Genomic DNA, 20,068 nt, shown 5'->3' with positions numbered 1-20,068 from the left:
CCAGATCTTTAAAAAGATGGATTGTTTAGAAACAATCTCGTCGCTTGATTATTAATTATCAAATAAATTACACCAATTGGGAATTGTGTGTGTTTGTAATAATAGTCCATTTAAAAAAAAAAGGTTTTCCTAATGTTTAATAGCAAACCTGAAGATTGAATGATTTTTTTTTTTTTTAAAAATTAAAGATTCTTCATATTTTCACCCAGCAGTCATGGACTGTGTACCTAGTGATGACCAGATATTCAGTTCTTTCACAGTAAAAGAAGAATAGAGACCAGTATAGCTAATTCTCATGGTCACGTGATAACATTTTGGGCCCTTGGAAACCAGCTTGTATTTACAATCATTTGCAGCATCTTGTGGTCACTTGACCACAGTTTTCAGCATTTTTTTGCTAGTTTCTGATGTTTACTTATGGTTTCTAGCAAAAAAACCCCACCAAGTTTAATGGATTCAGTTAATGACTGCAGTGTTCACTTATCACAGCAATCATTTAACAACTGCCACAAAAAAGCTTGCAAAAGCAAGCACAATCATAATGACCCACTTAACAATCACCTTGACTTATGACTATAATTCTAGGCTCAATTATGGTCATAAATCAAGGACTATCTGTGTACAACTCGTATCAAGTGGCTGTAGTGAATTCATGTTCCTTCCTCGCCTCTGACCACTCTTTTACTAGCATTCCAGCTGGAACATGTATTTCTTGGTTAGCTAACTGTAATAGCTAGACTGGAAATTCTCCTTTCCAGTTATTTTTTTCCAATGGTTTCAACCAGCTCTGAACGACAATATTTTATCCTATCATAGTTAAAACATCAGAGACTCATAGTTATTCTTCTTTATATTTTACTGGTAAAGATAAATCCCTTATGGCAACATATTTCACAATTTTTCCAGAAAAGATTCTCTAATGGCCTGCTTGTATGTATATCCCAGTTATGGGTATTTTTAATGGTGTGGTAACTGTTCTAGTTTAATCTTGACTACTACAAACATTGAATAATTATATCATTTGAAATATTTAATTAGGTATCAATTAAATTTTTTGAAGTGCCAAGTGCTAATACCAATATGGGCATTGCCAGTGCCAAGTATCAATGCCAAAATAGGCATTGTCCCAAATCTTCCATAAAGAAAATTACTTACCCATAGGTTGGAAATCACAAGATTGAATGCTGCTTTTTTTTTGGTGTTTTTAATCTGAATATGAGGAACTCATAACAAAGAGAAACGCTGTTACAAGCTGCCTCTCTATAATGGAATAGATCATATTTAATTGTACTGCTTTGTCATCAGGTGGTTTATTTATTTTGTGAGTAATATGTCTAACAGTATGTAATATAAACAGGTAATCTCAACTGAATTGGAAGTAACTTTACGTGAAAAAGAAGAACTGAAAGTTAGAGTTCATAATTATATTACTGAAGTCTCCAGATTTGAAAGTTTAATGTCCTTAAAGGTGAGAAATATTATGAAAATATTATTTTTTAATAAATCAATTTTGGTTTTGGGTTTTCAAATCATTATTGGCCACTGCAAGACTCCCAGCCATTACATGGAAAAGTCCATGCAGTTTCCTTGGCAACATTTTTAGAAGTAGTATACCATGGCCCAAAGTCACCCATGGCTTCATGTCCAAAGTAGGACTAGAATTATGGCCTCCCAGTTTCTAGCCTAGTGCCTTTAACTACTGTATAAAATGAAAAATAAAATATACCTTATTTAAGTGTTAAAAGTAAGCTGAAGTAAAGTAGCCAAGTTAGTACACAAAGAAAAATTCAACAATGAACTAAAGGGCCACCATCAGTGAGCTGTTGGACAGCATTACTTGGTCTGTTGTGTGGATGTTTGGGTGGTTTAGGGGTGGGGAATTGTGCTGAGTGGGAGTGTGTTTGGGGATTGTTATGTGTGTTGGACCTGGTCTTTGGGTGTTAAGTGAATTTCGTTGTATGGGTATACTATATATACACGTACAATGACAATAAAGTTGTTGTTGTTGTTGTTGTTGTTATTATTACTATTATTATTATTATTATTATTATTATTATTCAATCTATTCTTTAAGAGAAAAGAGTAACATTGAGGGAAATGTCCTTTCTTAGCCCTATAACATTTAAGCTACATTTCGCCGGGTTCTATCATTTCTAGGAAAGTTGGAGGGGTATTATTTAGAATTATCATTAGATTTAAAACAAATTGGGACTTTGTCACAAATGCACAACTGTGATTGAGTCATTGATATACACATACAGGTAGATATATCTGGGCATATATAGATGTCTAGGATAGTTGTATTTAAAACCTTCAGTATGTGAATAGCGTACATACATACAGATGATGATAATGATGTTATCCATTCAGTTGTGTTGGACTCTTAGCGATTCTATGGGCCAGGTTTCTCCATATCTTCTGATCTTGCACTTCTTTGAGTGGTTCTCTGCTCTGGCTGATGTCAGCTTTGATGGTGTCCAGTTACCATGTTCTTTGGTGGCCTGGTTTCCTTTTACCACAAACTCTTCCAACCATAATTGTTTTCTCAGTGAATTTCCCCACAAGACATGGCCAAAATAACTGAGACACTATTTTCTGATTTTGCCTTTCAGTGACGTGTCTGGTATTATGTACTCCAGTACTTGCTTGTTAGTCATTTTTGCTGTCCAAGGAATAGACAGGAGCCTTCTCCAGCACCACAGCTCAGACGAGTCAATTTTCTTCCTGTCTGGCTTTTTTAAGGTCCAATCTTCACACCCATAGGGGAACACAAGGGAGTTAACTACATACATTTAATTGCCAGGTTGATCTCCTTGCTTTTTTATACATACACCTAGACAACATCAAAAAAATCCAAATTATTTATTGTAAAATCAGTATAGAAAATTGATATAAAGTATTACATTCTTATGTATAATGATCAAATTGATGTAATATCTGTGTCAGGGTTCCAGGGCTGACAATTTGCCTCAAATCTTTTAAAGTGTTAACTGTAATAGTATAATCATTTAATCTTGAAGTTATCTCAAATTGAAAATAACACATATTCAGGTTTCTTCAGTGGAACAAATTGCTGACAATTTCTAAACAGAAGAGAGGCGGAATAGTAGCTGAGACATTTGTTTCAGCGATTTATTGCTCAGTGGATATATTTTCTCTTAATACTAGGAAAGAGAAAATAAAGAATTATTGGAGAAGTTCCAGATGCTTCACAGCCAAGCCGAAGATTGGGAAGTAAAGGCTCATCAAGCTGAGGGACAAAACAGCTCTGTACGATTAGAGCTCCTTTCGGTTGATACTGAACGAAGACACCTTAGAGAAAGAGTAGAATTATTGGAAAAAGAAATTCAAGAGGTAATTATAAAATTATAGCTTCCTAGACCATTTTAATGTGCTTTTCTTAATCAAATACCTTGACATTAATTGGAAATTTGTACAAGGAGCAGATGGCATTAATCATCTGTATGGTCTCAAGGGGAAAACTAATTTCAGATTTATGCCTGCTCTTGCCCAGTACTTGTTAAGTCTTGCAAATGGTTGTAAATGTATTTTGGAAGGAAAAAAAAATACTTCCAAGTCGATATGTTTTTTTGTTTGTTTCCAAATAACTGAGTACAATAGGAAAATGTAATAGGAACACCTCATCTGTGCTTGTAAAAAGAGCTACTTTTGTCTTTCACATAGCACATCATTGCACATCAAACATATGAGTCGCAAATTTCTTCAATGGCAAAAAATATGGCCAAGCTGGAAGAAATTCTCAGACGTGAAAAAGAAGAAAAATCTTCAATAAATCACGATGTGTCTGCTGTTAGAGATTTATGTGTCAAACTGGAATCTAGCAAAGATCTGCTCTCACGTCAATTAACATCCAAATCTCTGGAATTTGAAAGGGTAAAAGAGAAAAAACGTTGTTCTTACAGGAGATATATATATATAAATCCATTTTTTATTTAAGGTAAAATGTTGACAGTAAAATAAATAGATATATACTCTTAAGGTAAAAAAAAATCATCCTCAAGCCACTGTGGCTTGAAAATCCGCCCTGGGAAAGATGGGAGGAAAAGCATATGGAAGGGCTTAATGGAGAGGTGGACAGGAACAGCGAGCTTACTTAGTTACTGTGAGGTTATTTATTTAATAAATTCTTTTTATGCTCTAGATTATGTCTGAATTTGAAGATACAAAGTCAGAAACAGAGCTGTTAAAAAAGCAACTGTCAAGTGAGCGACTTACAATACAAAACTTGGAAACCCTCTTGTCTACCAGCAGAGACAAAGATTTTCAGAACCATTTGATAACCCATGAAAAAGATTCAGAGATACAATTGCTCAAAGACAAGTTAACACTCTCGGAGAGTAAATTGTATGTTGTAAAGTATAAAATGAACAGTTTTATAATATTTTTCTTTCAGCTGTTTGTAATTTAGGGCAAAAATATCTCCATTCTTGAAAAAATAATATTTTTTTTTACATAATGAAATCCAGATTTTCTAATTAGTAATGTGAGAAGGGTTTTGTAAGAAACAACGGGCTTCAAATATTTCCCCTGGAATTGCAATTTGCTTAACTTGATTGAAAGATGAAATTACCCATCTTTGGTTTATGTGTTTCTTTCATGAAAGTATGCTTATTTTCCTACCTTGCATGTACCCTTTATAAGATATAATATAAGATAAGATAAGATATAATATGATGAAACAACAAATGTCAATCTGTATTCTTCAGGCTGAAGAATGAAAAAAAAATTAGATCAGTGTTTTAGAAACTTAGCAACCTGATGATATTTTGACTTCATCTCCCAGAATTCCTTAGTCAGGATGAGTTGGGAATTCTGGGTGTTGAAGTCCACACATCATAAAGTTGCCAAGTTTGAAAAACACTGTTTTAGATTATTACAATTGTCACTACAAATGCATGTAGTACTGCCTATTAATATGCAAGTATCTCGTTCATTATGGCCCCTTGGAAATTCAAAGATTGCAATACCGAAGAAATTCTATATGTCAAATGGATGCACTGTTTTAAGTTTTAGGTGAATGCATTCCCAAATATACATATTTTAAGTAGACTGTTTTGTGGTAAATTGGTGGGTTTTTTTATTTTAAGAACTTTTTTGTATGTGGATGCCCAAATATGGGTATATTTTCTTAATTTCTAGGTCTCTGTTTATCTGTTTGCAGCTATTTTTAAAGTTTTTGTACAATGCCATCTGTGAACGTGTAATAGATATTTTTCTCTTTGTTTTACAATATTTTTAGAACAAGCCTTAGTAGAGAAGTTTCTATACTGCGAAATAAGCTTACACAGCTGCAGACTGATTATGATATTGTGAAAAGACAGCTGACAACAGAGCAATTTGAACGGTATGTGAATTAGCTTCATTAAAAAGGCAACTGTTCTGAGTCCCCATGTAAGGAGGAAACCATAAAAGCACGCTTTATAGTGTTGCACAGAAAGTATTAAAACTGGTTTAATAATTAATTTTCAATTCTGTTTCTTAGTTATACAATCTATTTCTTACCCTTCTTTCCGTACTATTGCGGTTTACAACCTAAAAAGCAAACAAGGGGCATATTCAAAATGTGTTATATTAAATATTACCATTTAAAATAAACTAGTGTCTATCAGTAAATACCACAAGACCTTTCAGTTAAGCATCTGTGGAAATTAATACGTTTAAAAAAAAAACAACCTCTTAAATTGGGAACAAAACCGTGATCAATCATTCGTCGCTTAGATTGAACAAGGCTTCCTCCCAGTAACCAAATAGTTTGCCAGTGCAAATAGCATCGGGAAACCAACGATTTGCTGGTTTCTGCACGTAGCTGATTAACAGGCTGGCAGGAGGGCACTTTTAGTGCTATCTGCTGAGGATCCGTTCTTAGATTTACTGCAAGTAATGATGCTTGTTGCTTCCTCCTCCCTTCATTTAATATTTTTCAGGTTCATTAGGAAAGAGAAAGACAGGGACATTTAAGACATTTAGGCACATCTCCCAGCCAAGCAATGAATATAGGAAACCTGAAGTTTACCAGATTTCTGCTTACAACACCTTTATACCAATCCTTCTTGTCCTAGCCAGGAGAAGAAAAAAAATTCACTTCACTTTGAAATCAGATCTATCTTAGAAATTGATGGAGTTGGCTGATTCGCAGAATTGACTACTTTGATTAAAGAAAAGAACATAAGCACTTTTGTTTCCACATGGAAACTTTGTGCTTGATGTGGGAAAAGAATGAAAATTTGACTTTGGGTTTTACCGATTAGACCGATAGATCTTTATAGAAATGGCTTGTTCATATTATTATGAAAAAGCAAAAAGTTGTGATTTGATGTTAATGCCTTGTTTTACTGTAACAGAGAGAGTCGGAAGTCAATGCTTCTTTGTCTTCTTTTTCTTATCTTTCCTCACTTCTCCTTTCCTTTTCTCCCCCCACTGCTTTTCTATTTATTTTCTATTTTGTATTTTATAATTCAATTAAAAATGTTGACTGGAAATCAGATCTATCCTTATTAAGCTCTTTTCAACTAATTTCTGTACCACCTATAGTCTACAGGTAGTTCTCGACTTATGACCACAATTAAATCCAAAATTTCCATTGCTAAGCAAGACAGTTGTTAAGTGCACTTTGTCTCATTTTACAACCTTTCTTGACACAGTTGTTAAGTGAATCACTGCAGTTGTGCAACACAAGTGTTAAGTGACTATGGCTTCCCCCTTGACTTTGCTTGTCAGAAGGTCGCAAAAGGTGATCACATGACCCCGGGACACTGCAACCGTCATAAATATTTGTTTTTTTTGCAGTTGCCAAGCATCTGAATTTTGATCACGTGACCATTGGGATGCTGCAATGGTCATAAGCATGAAAAATTGTCATTTGTTTCAGAGCTGTTGTAATTTCAAACTGCCACTGAACAAATGGTTGTAAGTTGAGGACTACCTGTATTATCTAGAACAGGGGTGTCAAACTGGCGGCCCGCGGGCTGGATGCGTCACATTCAGGCCACGCCCACCCCAGCACCATGAAGGGGAAAAATGTCACGAAACTTCACGTGACAGCAATGTGATGCCGCGAGGTTTGACATCCGTGATCTAGAGTTACTAGAAAGGAAATTCTGACTGAACATTAAGAAAAACAAAATTCTAACAGCTAGCAAAGAAAATAATTTTTTTTAAAAAAGTGATTCCAATTTATTGTGTAGAAAAATGGTGAACCATCTTGTTTTCTGCATGAGAAAATATTTGGAAGTACAGCTTGAATTCAGTTGTAATTTTCTACTTGGTAGGGAACGGGCCATTCAAGAGATGCGAAGGCTTGGCTTCACTGCCTCTTCTCTCCCCACCTCTTCACCGCTTAGCTCAACTTTGAGATCCCCATCACATTCTCCAGAGAGGGCATTTTCAGGAACAACAGAACGAACAGAAAAGTAAGTAATTAAATCAGTAGCTTAGGCCTTTGTTTGTTTTTTAGGCATATGGTTAATTGAGATAATATTTCAAAATTCTATGTGAGATTGGATCTGTATTTTGCATTTTTTCCCAGAGACAAAGTACTTTTAGAAAGTTAAGCTCTGAATCTTAGTAGTTACCATTTTTAATGTGGGAGAGATGAGGGCAGGTAGATAATTAATACCTACTGGGTGCTTTTGTGTTATTAAAATCATGTGAGTATGGCTATTTTGAAGATAGTTCTAATCTAACATGATCTAACGAGGCACAAAGTATACATTCTGAAAAACACAATATTCTAAGATTATTAATTCTTAATCGGCATGTTTTCAATATAATCATTCCATTTTCTTTCTTCTTAGAAATGTGGGCTTCAAGGATTAATCTGTTACTTTAAAAGCAGAACAATAATGGGATGTTTCCATGTTTGGACTCACTGTCAGCGTTGACATGAATTCTACCTCTAAAATGTTAAATCATTAACACTAGGATTATTGAAACAACAAGAAGCTGTGTGGGAGCACTTAGGATGTAAATCAAACTTTGCAACATTCTGCTATCACACATAGGCTGGGTTGGTTTTTAATAATTCTGATAAGTTTGCCCTGCAGTTTAAGACTAAACATCTGAATTGGTGGTAATAGTATGGTTTGTAATTGTTACCTCTTCTTTCAAGATTATTTATTTTCAGTTAATCAGCTATGGTCTCTAGTTGCTATTGACTGCAAAACAGATAAATATGGAAGAAGAAAAGTCCTTTAATCATGAAATATATCTGTTATTCAGGTTGTTTTTATACCAGTAATTTTATAAAATGTGTGTATGTATGTATAAATAAATTATGCAAAGTTTAATTTAATAATGTCCTTTAACCTGAGTACAAATGTTACATCATTAGTTAAAAGGCGTCTTTTAAATGTTATCTCTAAAATGAAGTATCTCTGCATTTTAAAAATGGTTTTATATTAAAAAACAAATTTATATACATTAAATTATGATAGTATAAATAATGTTAATATCATGTCTGTCTCAAGAGTCATCTAGCAATGTTGTTCCTTTCTTTAAAGTTCGGAAATAAAGTTTGAGGAATTGACACACCTGAGTTCCAGCTTTTAAAGACAAAATGAGGCAGTTTAAAATACAAAACTAATTAGGTAAGAATGAATTTTATTGCAAGGAAACTAATGTTGTAGTTTTTGTCACAATATAGTAACAAGTTGTCAAATACAGTACAGTACATTCCTTAATTGACAAAGCTTTGTACCATCTTGATATTATCAACAAGCAATCTGCACAAAGCACTAAAACATTTAACATCCAGAGCTATTTTGGGCATAACTTGACTATGTTTGTGGATATTTTATTAAAAGAACACAATTTCAATTACTGAAGAAAATCCATGAATTAAAGCAGCAGGAACATTCTTGGGCCATCTGTGTAACCAAAAGTTCATGGAATTTTGGATTGGGGTATATATGCCATAATAATAGCTGTTATTTTATAGCATTAATTTTGGATTATGTTGTTACTAATGTACTTGATATCACTAAGAAGACGATACTAAAGATATTATGATTAAATAAAGTAATTTCAGTTTTCGAGGAATAGTTGCAGATTGATTTATATCCTTTGAAGAAGAAATATATTTTCCGGTTCTCCTTATAGACACTGGCAAGAAGAACAGAAAATGCCATTCAACAGAGAACGACAAGCCAATTCCTAAATGTAGTGAAAGCTTATTATAATAAAGTATATACATAAACTGGAACAATGGTCTCGGTAGAAGAATTCAAAACATACAGTTTTAAGTACTGATTGATAATTCACATGGTATCATTTTATGTCACTCCTGTTCTTAAAAATTAAAAAAAAAATCATTAGTGTTTTTTAATATGCCATACAATTAAGGCCAAACTGCCCATCCAGGCCCATTTTAAAGCCTCCTTTGTCATGGTGATCTTTGCTGATGTTAAAATAGGAGGAACTATCCCATATAAAACTCTTAACATATTTTTTTTTTTAATGCAAAGTCTACTTTTCTCCCATTAAGGAAAAAAAATATCTTGAAATTGGTCTCACCAACCAGATGTTTCTGGTTAAATGTCCTACTACCTTGTTAAATCAAAAGAATTAAGTGTTATCTCTCTTAAAAAAATAATAATAATACCTGCCTCCTACTGTATAATGTGGGAATGACTTTGGGAGACAGGACAATGAGATAAAACCAAGGTCAGATAAAAGGCAAGAATGTGGGTGGGACAATAGGCTCAGAAGAGACCCTGGTTTGTTTTGCAAATGGGATGGGAGGAGAGAGAGAAAATTACTTTCAGACTTGCAACCTTCTGTTAACGTAACCTTACAAATGAGTACAATTAGCTCGCGTGGCTGCATTTTGTGTCTGGTCTACAATGAGGCTGACCTAACATGAAAAGTGACATGAGAATTAGTTGATAACTTTTGAAAAAGAGGTTCCTTCCCTTGTGCAGGAGCTGGATCTAGTAATTTCTGTTGGTCCTCCAAGAATATGGGCAGTGGTCTCAGATCAGACTAGAATACGTTCTCAACCCACTAAAGCAGGGGTGTCAAACTCAATTTCACTGAGGGCTGCATCAGGGTTGAATTTGAACTCGGGGGCCAGGGTGGGTGTGGCCAGCTCGACGTCACTTGTGTCGGGGACTTCGGTGGTGGCCCGAGCACTCTGCCAGTTAAAACAGGCTCCTGAGCATTGTTTTCAGCTGTGATGGCCTCCTGCCGCCCTCTGCCAGTGAAATGAATACATAGGTTTATTGCAAACTGAATCTCTCTACAAGAATCTGAACTACTAACAATCAAAGCAAATTGGTAGTAGATATGAGTCAACAAAATTCAAGGTGGGCTGAATTTAGACTGAATCTGTTGTATGTGGAAAGGGGCTCGAAGCTGATGAAGCTGGTCATCTACAAAAACTAGGGATTGGAAAATTCCTAGCATTTACCTCTTAAAACCAGGCATTCTGATCAGACATGGTTTAAACCACTGAAAGATATAAAGATATAGCTGGATTCCTAGTAAAGTAAAACTTTATCAGCAAACATTCAATACTTGCTATTCACCTTTTAAAAATACTAATTTTAAAGGCAAGCCAAGGTTCCTTACCTGTAACTTTGATTCTCTTTAATAGTTTATTGGTGGAAACCTTTCCTGACGAAAGCAAGATCAAATAAGTACAATGCTCCATATAATTTATAATGGTACTTAAACACTTTTGTGAACCCTTGTTCAATATTTCTACATAAATATAACCTACAATGTAATCTGTTCTCCATACTAGTCCTAAAACTACAAAATGGAAACCAAATCAAAACAAATGAGTTAAAAATATTTATGCAATGAAAACTTTTCAACTTAAGACCAAGTTGAAAATGACACAAACATCTGATTATAAATGAACAGTACCAATTTGATTGGCATGCACAGATGCACTTTTAATAAATAGAGTGAAGTTGCTTTAATATAGTGGACCAAATTTGAAGGGTTCTACACAGAAATAGGCTCAGTGGCTAAGATGCTGAGCTTGCCAATCAAAAGGTCGGCAGTTCAGCGGTTCGAGTACCTAGTGCTGCATAACAGGGCAAGCTCCTGTTACTTGTCCCAGCTTCTGCCTACCTAGCAGTTCAGAAGCATGTAAAAAAATGCAAGTAGAAAAATAGGGGCCACCTTTAGTGGGAAGGTAACAGCGTTCCGTGTGCCTTTGGCATTGAGTCATGCCAGCCACATGACCACAGAAACGTCTTCGGACAGCACTGGCTCTTCGGCTTTGAAACGGAGATGAGCACCATCCCCTAGAGTCGGGAACGACTAGCACATATGTGCGAGGGAACCTTTACCTTTTTACACAGAAATGGTTTTTTCATAGCTCCAACATATAGTTTTGTTTTGTTTTTTTAATTTGATTTATATGCCGCCCTTCTCCGGAGACTCAGGGCGGCTTACAATGCGCTAAGCAATAGCCTTCATACTTTTGTATATTTATACAAAGTCAGCTTATTGCCCCCACAAACTGGGTCCTCATTTAACCTACCTTAGAAAGGATGGAAGGCTGAGTCAACCTTGAGCCTGGTAAGATTCAAACCTTCAGTAATTGCAGGCAGCTGTGTTAATAACAGGGTGCTTTAAACCACTGTACTACCAAGGCTCTGCTTTCTTTTATAGCACCAAGGAAATTTACCTTTGGCAAGTGTATGTTACCTATATTCTTACTGCACTGCAGAGGAGGTGAATTCTGGTATTCATTATATACCTGGATCTGTGTGTTTTTTTTAAAAAAACAGACATCACCCATAGTAACAAGTTCCATCATCTAAGTCTCTTACATGGTTTTCTCCAAAAGTCAGCCAAAACAACAGGTGAATGTGGATTCAGGCCCTTGGATTTAAACCAATTTGATGGTTAGAGAGATTTTAGTTGTTGATACTCTTTTTTGTCTCTGTGCCACTTCTTATCTTTCAAGGAATGACATGCTTAAGCGCATTAGCAGTAGCTGCTGATTGGATTGACTCCGGGGAGTTTACCAATTCTTTGAAGACTCCTTCCTTTGATAGAACACAGACCACAGAATAATAGAGTTGGAAGGGACCTTGGAGGTCTTCTAGTCCAACCCTCTGCTCGAGCAGGCAACCTTACGCCAGTTCAGATAAATGATTGTCTATACCATTTCAGATAAATGATAAATTTCAGATAAAAACTTCTGAAGTACCATTCCTGAACGGAAGGCACAACGGCTGCTGCCTGTACTAAGTTCAGAAAAGTACCCTTCTGAGACCCAGCTAGCCACTTTAAACTCTGCCCGGTGGTTTCAGAAGTCATGTGAAAGGAAGATTGTTGAAGCAAATTGCAAGTTCTGTGCAAAGGCAAAGTCACATACCAAGGTCACATACCAGGTGAGGCCTGACAGAAGGGGTTCCACTTTCCTTCTGGAAATTTGGACAAATTGAACTTCCACGCTGTGAATATTTCTGTCTGACCAAATCCTGCTGGTGAGAAAGTATTTTAAGAAAAGAAAATAATTTTTTTGCTCTAAATTGCTGATTTCTCTGGAGCTCAGTGAAAATCCTGAGTATTGCTGTCACCAAGATAAAGGAATATGGAAGGCTGGATGGACATTTTCCTTGGAAAAGCTTCTCTTCAAAAGACCAGAGGTGGGTTTCAGCAGGTTCTGACCAGTTCTGGAGAACCGGTAGAGGAAATTTTGAGTAATCCCAGCTGATCAGGAGGAAATGGAGATTTTGCAGTAACCTTCCCCTGGATTGAGGAGGGAATGGAGATTTTACAGTATCTTTTCCCTGCCATGCCCACCAAGCCATATCATGCCTACCATGCCACACCCACAGAACCGGTAGTAAAAAATTTTGAAACTCACTACTGCAAAAGACCTTATAAAAGATAGAACGACCTGGCAATATAAGTTCAATACAGACACACTTATATATTACGACTAATAGTCATTGATAAATATATCATGCATTGAAGTGTCAGGGCTTTGTATAGCCTAGATCAGGGGTCTGCAACCTTAAATACTCAAAGAGCCATTTGGACCTGTTTCACACAGAAAAGAAAACACCGGGAGCCACAAAACCTGGGTGGGCGTGGCCAACTCAATGTCACTCACTTCCACCAGTCACATGACCCTCTAGCCATGCCTACCCAGCCAGTCATTAGGGCAGAGAACCTGTTAAAAAACACCGGGAACCACAAAATCCTTTTGACATCTCTCTCCCCTCCCTCCCTCTCCCTCTCCCTCTATCTCTCCCCCTCTCTCTCTATCTCCCTGTCTCTCTCTCTCCCTCTCTATCTCTATGTCTCTCTCCCCCCCCCCTCTGTATCTCTGTGTCTCTGCCCTGGCTGCTTCTCCATCCCCCACCGTCACCCTTACCTTCTCAGGCCAGGTGAGGAGTGACTGGGAGGGGAGGGCAAGGGGTGGGGCCAGCCAGTGGTGGGATCACCTGACAGGGAGCCACAGCAGAGGGCCCAAAGAGCCGCATTGCGGGTTGCTGATCCCTGGCCTAGATCAGTGTTGATGAACCTTTCCGGCACCGAGTGCCAAAACGGGGGCGCGTGTGTGTGCCAGAAACCAGAAGAACAGCCACCTGGTGCGCAGTCATGCGCCAGGAAGATGATTTTCTGGTTTCTGGCATGCGCATATGCACTGGCCACCTGGTCTTCTGGTTTCTGGCACACGTGCGCATGCAAAGATCAGCTGGCTGGTGCGCATACAGATACTGGAAACCGGAAGATTATTTTCCCAGTGCGCGCATGCGCACTGGGCGGCTGCTCTTCCAGTTTCCGGCGCTCCCGTGTGTGTGAAGACCAGCTGGCTGGTGCGCCGGAACCCGGAAGAGTAATGGGTGACGACTCGGATGGCTGGATGGCTTTGTGTGCCACTTCCAGCACGTGTGCCGTAGGTTCACCATCACAGGCCTAGATATAATACTTCTGTTTAATGTTGGAATTCCTCTGTAGAATAGAGGCTGAAACTTCTTGGTTGGGAAGCAGAAGTGGGTTTCAGCAGGTTCTGACCAGTTCTGGAGAACCGGTAGTGGAAATTTTGAGTAGTTCAGAGAACAGGTAGTAAAAATTCTGACTGGCCCCGCCCCCATCTATTCTCTGCCTCCCAAGTCCCAACTGATTGGGAGGGAATGGAGATTTTGCAGTAACCTTCCCCTGGATTGGGGAGGGAATGGAGATTTTACAGTATCCTTCCCTGCCACGCCCACCAAGCCACTCCCACCAAACCATGCCATGCCATGCCCACCAAGCCACACCCACAGAACCGGTAGTAAAAAATTTTGAAACCTACCACTGTTGGGAAGGCAGGTGGACTGGTAGAAGTTAGGAATGTAAAGGACATCTTTGGACTTGGGTAGACACATCTAAAGCAAGTAAGCATGAGTCTGATGAGAAAATTCCTTCAGACATAATGGAAAATGGGACTTCATTTATTTTCCCTTGCAATTATCCCCACTTTGCATTGTTTAGATAACCAAAAAAATTCTGATTTGCTTGCAAGATAAGCAGAATGCTACTGTTCATTGTGACTTAGTTCCTGGAGGGGAAAAAAATGTTTTTGAAGATTTCGGAGAGTTAAGACAACAGAATGGGTTTGGCATATGACCTTGCCTTCACACAGAAGACAACAAGCAAGGCAGCCGGGATCAGTGAAATCAGTTTTACACCTTGATTATCTTTGTACTTTTCCATTAATCTATTACTGTGGATTAAAACCTGTTGTGTGAGCCCCAATCAACAATGTGGAGTGATATTTCTGAATGTGATTATAAAAGGAAGGTTGAGAATGTAGTGCCCTTTAAAAGGTGCCAACCACAGTTGTGAGAAAGGCAACTATTCCCATCGTCTCCCAGTTCTCAAAACCTGCCAGGATCTGCTGCCTTGCAGTTCCTTGGCAAAGAGCAACTGTTTGAAGCACATGTGGGTGATTGCCATCCTCTGCTTATCTGGAGAAACTTCAAAGAATCTGTCTACCCACTGGCTCTTCCTTCTTCGCTGTGATTGTCAGCTTTGCTCTTTGCAGAGCCATCTTTAATCTGCCATTTCTTCTTCCTGAGAAGGACATCTATATGTTAGTTATTGACGTACTACGCTTATAGTAAGTTTTAAATATTTAATTAACTTTCACATTATGTGCCACCCTGGACTGCCACTGAGCTCCCTTTGCTTTATATGTGCCCATGTTTATATTCATAATTATGCCGTGTGGTTCTATTTGAAATAACATTCGGTTTAATTTGTTTTGTACACTTCTATCAACATCATAGTTGTTTTATGTCTTCAAAGCTAATCTTATCTTATGCAAAGCTCCCACCTTAGACAAACCCATAATATTCTAGAATTAGTACAAATAAAAAGCTTATTTTTTTGGGAAAATAACAGATTGTGCAGGAAATATTTTCCCAATTATTACTTGTTTTCTTTCAAAGCGAACTCATTTTCTCAGAACTATTTCATATAAGCAGAAATTTTACTTTTCTCCATACCGTATCTCATTTTCTCAGAGCTGCATGGCTTTACCTAAATTGTAAAATAATTCTGTTATGAGATCTTTTAACACATTTAAAATTTGGTAAGTTTTTTTCCTGTACGCTATTTCCCACTGACCTACTTCCAGAATACCACAGACTCCATTCCCACAAGTTACGTTATTCACCCAGATCATGGTTGACAAGTTGCCTCTTGAAAAAAAGCAGCTTTTAGAAAGAGCCTTGGTAGTACAGTGGTCTAAGGCACCCTGTTATTAAGCTGGTTATTAAGACCAGCTGCCTGCAATTACTGCAGGTTCAAATCTCGCCAAGGCTCAAGGTTGACTCAGCCTTCCATCCTTTCTAAGGTAGGTAAAATGAGGACCCAGTTGTGGGGGCAATAAGCTCACTTTGTATAAATATACAAAAGGATGAAGGCTATTGCTGAGTGCATTGTAAGCCGCCCTGAGTCTCTGGAGAAGGGCGGCATATAAATCAAATTAAAAAAAAAAATCTCAAAGATTTTTCAAAAAGCCACTGAATTTTGTTTTTGTTTTTGTTTTTTAAAGACATTTCATTTCTCATCCAAGAAGCTTCTTCAGTTCTGACTGAACGATAAAGGATGGAAGGATTTCTATCCTTTGCATATGACTGCAGATGACCACCATTCAAGTCAGAACTGAAGAAACTTCTTGGATGAGAAGCGAAATGTCTTCCAGGAAAAACAGTGTAGTTGCCTTTTGGAAAAGAAAAAAAAACCAGCACCTTAGGGACAACCCTGACCTGCATGACTGAGAATCTCCCTAGACAGATTTATGCTCACTTTTAAACTCCAGAGGGAGCCGGGGAAACTCTTTGCGAATACTGCAACCTAATTTAAGGATGCTAGGGAATACTTCTCTGGCAAATAGATGGGGAAGAAATGGAGGTAGTGACAGATTTTATTTTCCTGGGCTCCAAGATCACCGCAGATGGGGACTGCACCAAGAAATTAAAAGATGCTTGCTCCTAGGGGAGGAAAGCTATGGCAAATCTAGACAGCGTACTAAAAAGCAGAGACATCACCCTGCCAACAAAAGTGCATATAGTCAAGGCGATGGTTTTCCCAGTTGCAACGTATGGCTGTGAAAGTTGGACTGTAAGAAAGGCTGAGTGCCAAAGAATTGAGGCCTTTGAACACTGGTGCTGGAGAAGATTCCTGCGAGTCCCTTGGACTGCAAGGCCATCAAACCGGTCAGTCCTAGAGGAGATCAACCCTGACTACTCTTTAGAAGGCCAGATCCTGAAGATGAAACTCAAATATTTTGGCCAGCTAATGAGAAGGAAGGACTCACTGGAGAAGAGCCTAATGCTGGGAACGATTGAGGACAAAAGAAGAAAAGGACGACAGAGAATGAGGTGACTGGATGGAGTCACTGAAGCAGTAGGTGTGAGTTTAAATGGACTCCAGAGGATGGTAGATGACAGGAAGGCCTGGAGGAATGTTGTCCCTGGGGTCGCAATGGATCAGACACGACTTCGCAACTAACAACAAAAGGGAATACTTCTAGTAAGGCCAGGTCACTTTGGGAGGGAAGACACCGCCTGTTCCTACTCTGATCTTCAGAGGGCCTTAAAGTATGGAAGCTCCCTTTCACCCAAACCAAATGTAAGGAAATCAATGAGGATGCCACATTGGGGTTTGTTTGTTTTTTTCCCCTCCCATAGAATAGGATAGGATAGGATAGGACAGGGGTCTGCAACCTTAAACACTCAAAGAGCCATTTGGACCCGTTTCCCACAGAAAAGAGACCACCAGGAGCCACAAAACCCTTCCTGTGCCTGACTATTTCTTGAGCGGTCACAAAACTAGCATATGTAGTTGAATTAAACGTTCTGTTTCCTTCTGAAACTTTTATTTTCTTGGATTTATCCATGGTTGGCCTCAACCGGGGGTTGAAAAGCTCAATAAATCGCGTGCTGGCCGGTGTCGCATATTGGTGGTTGTGACGCATATTTTGAGTGACAGGGAGCCGCAGCAGAGGGGTGAAAGAGCCACATGGGGCTCCAGAGCCGCAGATTGCTGACCCCCAGGATAGAATAGAATAGAATAGAATAGAATAGAATAGAATAGAATAGAATAGAATAGAATAGAATTTTTTATTGGCCAAGTGTGATTGGACACACAAGGAATTTGTCTTGGTGCATACGCTCTCAGTGTACATAAAAGAAAAGATACCTTCATCAAGAATCATAAGGTACAACACTTAATGATAGTCATAGAATAGAATAGAATAGAATAGAATAGAATAGAATAGAATAGAATAGAATAGAATTTTTTATTGGCCAAGTGTGATTGGACACACAAGGAATTTGTCTTGGTGCATACGCTCTCAGTGTACATAAAAGAAAAGATACCTTCATCAAGAATCATAAGGTACAACACTTAATGATAGTCATAGAATAGAATAGAATAGAATAGAATAGAATAGAATAGAATAGAATAGAATTTTTTATTGGCCAAGTGTGATTGGACACACAAGGAATTTGTCTTGGTGCATACGCTCTCAGTGTACATAAAAGAAAAGATACCTTCATCAAGAATCATAAGGTACAACACTTAATGATAGTCATAGAATAGAATAGAATAGAATAGAATAGAATAGAATAGAATAGAATAGAATAGAATTTTTTATTGGCCAAGTGTGATTGGACACACAAGGAATTTGTCTTGGTGCATACGCTCTCAGTGTACATAAAAGAAAAGATACCTTCATCAAGAATCATAAGGTACAACACTTAATGATAGTCATAGAATAGAATATAGAATAGAATAGAATAGAATAGAATAGAATAGAATAGAATTTTTTATTGGCCAAGTGTGATTGGACACACAAGGAATTTGTCTTGGTGCATATGCTCTCAGTGTACATAAAAGAAAAGATACCTTCATCAAGAATCATAAGGTACAACACTTAATGATAGTCATAGAATAGAATAGAATAGAATAGAATAGAATAGAACAGAATAGAATAGAATAGAATAGAATATAGAATATAGAATATAGAATAGAATTTTTTATTGGCCAAGTGTGATTGGACACACAAGGAATTTGTCTTTGGTGCATATGCTCTCAGTGTACCACCAAGGGTGTAATAAGCTGTGGCAGGTGAATCTTGAGTGAAAGTTGGGCGGGTTGAGGGAAGAGGAGGACCTTTTTCGAACCCGGCAAGGCCGCTGGATGGACCCCTAGCGAGGCTTCTCCCGCTTTCCTTCCCTCCCTCTCCCTCCCCTCCCTCCCTTCCTCGACTCAAGGCTGCCCGGTTGCAGGAAGGGAGCATGTGATCGCTGGCGGGTCTCGAATTCGCTCGCCTTGCCATGGTGTGGCAGCAGCGCGGAGCTGAATGGAGGCTCCTTGAGAAGAGCGGGCTGGGCGGCTGCTGCTGCTCACTTGGTCACTGGGATCCACCGCTCCTTATTCCCGTCCGCCAAATCAAGGCTCTCTCTCTCTCTCTCTCCCAACAAGGTAAGCTTAACCGCGCTTGCATGAATGGATCCACCCCGCCTAGCCCCCTCGCTCCCCTCTTCCCAAGCCTCCTTCGCCGGGGAGCAGAAGTTTGCCAGCCCCGAGAACCTCGCAGCCGCCCGACCCTTCTTCTCAGGCTTCTTCCGAACAAGGGGGGTGTTTTTTCTCCGGGAGGCCCCCGACTTTGCTTGGGGGAAGGCAAGGGATGAGAAGGGGATGGATCCGCGCAGGGGAAAAGATCCTCGGTTCTGGATCCTGGGAAAAAGGCGGCGGCGGCGGCGGCGTTAGGAGCAAGAAGCCGCGTCTGTGATGGAGAACGGGGGGGTGGGCAACGCTGTAGTAATACTGTAGTAGTGACAGCGCTGCTCCCGAAAGGATTACAATCGAGCCAGCCTTGCGGAGGCTGGGGTGGGTGGGGGGGATCCTTCCTTCCTCTCTCTCTCTCTCTCTGTCTGTCATGCCTTGGGGGAGATCCACTGACGTCTCTCTTCCCCCCCCCCCCACACTCGATCGGTTCCCCTGTTAATTTCCCGGGGGGGGGGTGGGGGGGAGAGAAAGAGAGAAAAAAAAAAAGAAGGGGTGACTTTTCTCGCGTGGTCTCCCAACCCCTCCCCGTCTCTGGGAGCTGCATTGCTTTGTCTGGAAACAGCCCCCCCCCACACACCCCACTTCCCACCTCAAATCCTCACAGGACATGGGTGCCTCGTGTTAAAGGGGCTGCAAGTTAAGATTTGCTGGTTGTTGGTGGTGGTGGGGGTCGCATCCTCCCCTTCCTCCCCCCCCCCGCGGGAAGATAGGCGGGAGACCCTTCCCAAGCGACCCCTTTGGTTTCTTTCTGCCGCCTCACACCCCACACCCCGGTTTCGCACAGCGGGAAAGGAAAGCTTCGCACTGCCACACACGCGTCTGTCAGAGGACGCGCGGCTTCTTTCCGCCGTCTCCCCCCCCCCTCAAAAAAACTGGAAAGGCTCACCTGCAGGAATCTCACTGCTGCTGCTGCTTTGGCCTCCGGAGGGCCCTGAGGAAAGGGAGGGGGGGGGACCAGGCATGGGTGAAAGAAAGGGGAAAGGGAGAAAAAGGTGTCGCTTCGCACCCCCCC

The 20,068-nt window shown here is 39.4% G+C and overlaps 3 protein-coding genes across 6 annotated transcripts in view; 2 read left to right on the top strand and 1 right to left on the bottom strand.

The window, feature by feature from the left end:
- Positions 1–9,220, top strand: part of CEP135 (centrosomal protein 135) — a 40,448-nt gene extending 31,228 nt beyond the window's left edge. For 3 of the 4 annotated variants that reach the window (XM_087874927.1, XM_060690845.2, XM_087874928.1), the window contains 8 exons: positions 1,358–1,468; positions 3,169–3,354; positions 3,685–3,894; positions 4,163–4,365; positions 5,261–5,365; positions 7,290–7,430; positions 8,520–8,606; positions 9,118–9,220. In XM_087874927.1, the coding sequence (XP_087731053.1) occupies positions 1,358–1,468; positions 3,169–3,354; positions 3,685–3,894; positions 4,163–4,365; positions 5,261–5,365; positions 7,290–7,430; positions 8,520–8,568 (1,005 nt within the window). In that variant the 3' untranslated portion in view covers positions 8,569–8,606; positions 9,118–9,220. Of the gene's footprint in view, positions 1–1,357; positions 1,469–3,168; positions 3,355–3,684; positions 3,895–4,162; positions 4,366–5,260; positions 5,366–7,289; positions 7,431–7,814; positions 8,469–8,519; positions 8,607–9,117 lie in introns of those variants that run through there. The other variant, XM_087874929.1, reaches the window with a different exon arrangement.
- Positions 8,602–20,002, bottom strand: LOC148112704 (uncharacterized). The gene is made up of 6 exons (XM_087874934.1): positions 19,943–20,002; positions 15,483–15,516; positions 14,975–15,048; positions 14,288–14,360; positions 12,369–12,464; positions 8,602–10,210 (listed from the first exon to the last, which is right to left on the bottom strand). Exons 2-6 carry the CDS (start codon positions 15,490–15,492, stop codon positions 10,158–10,160), a joined length of 306 nt encoding a protein of 101 aa, XP_087731060.1. The 5' UTR covers positions 15,493–15,516; positions 19,943–20,002; the 3' UTR covers positions 8,602–10,157.
- Positions 18,659–20,068, top strand: part of CRACD (capping protein inhibiting regulator of actin dynamics) — a 174,142-nt gene continuing 172,732 nt past the window's right edge. The window contains exon 1 of the mRNA XM_087874924.1: positions 18,659–18,969. The gene's annotated coding sequence lies outside the window, so the exon portion shown is untranslated. The remainder of the gene's footprint in view (positions 18,970–20,068) is intronic.

This window comes from Pantherophis guttatus, chromosome 8 (genome assembly GCF_059756535.1).
Source record: "Pantherophis guttatus breed Tessera chromosome 8, ASM5975653v1, whole genome shotgun sequence".
NCBI lineage: Eukaryota > Metazoa > Chordata > Lepidosauria > Squamata > Colubridae > Pantherophis > Pantherophis guttatus.
Note: the sequence above shows the minus strand (reverse complement) of the source record. Positions and strands in the feature narration are given on the sequence as shown.

Coding starts and splice junctions, on each gene's coding strand:
- LOC148112704 (XM_087874934.1), bottom strand. Junction 14,361..14,974: donor CAGCGAAGAAGGAAGAGCCA/GTGGGTAGACAG, acceptor TACTTGCTTTAG/ATGTGTCTACCCAAGTCCAA. Junction 12,465..14,287: donor CACCTGCCTTCCCAACAGTG/GTAGGTTTCAAA, acceptor CTTTCTCACCAG/CAGGATTTGGTCAGACAGAA.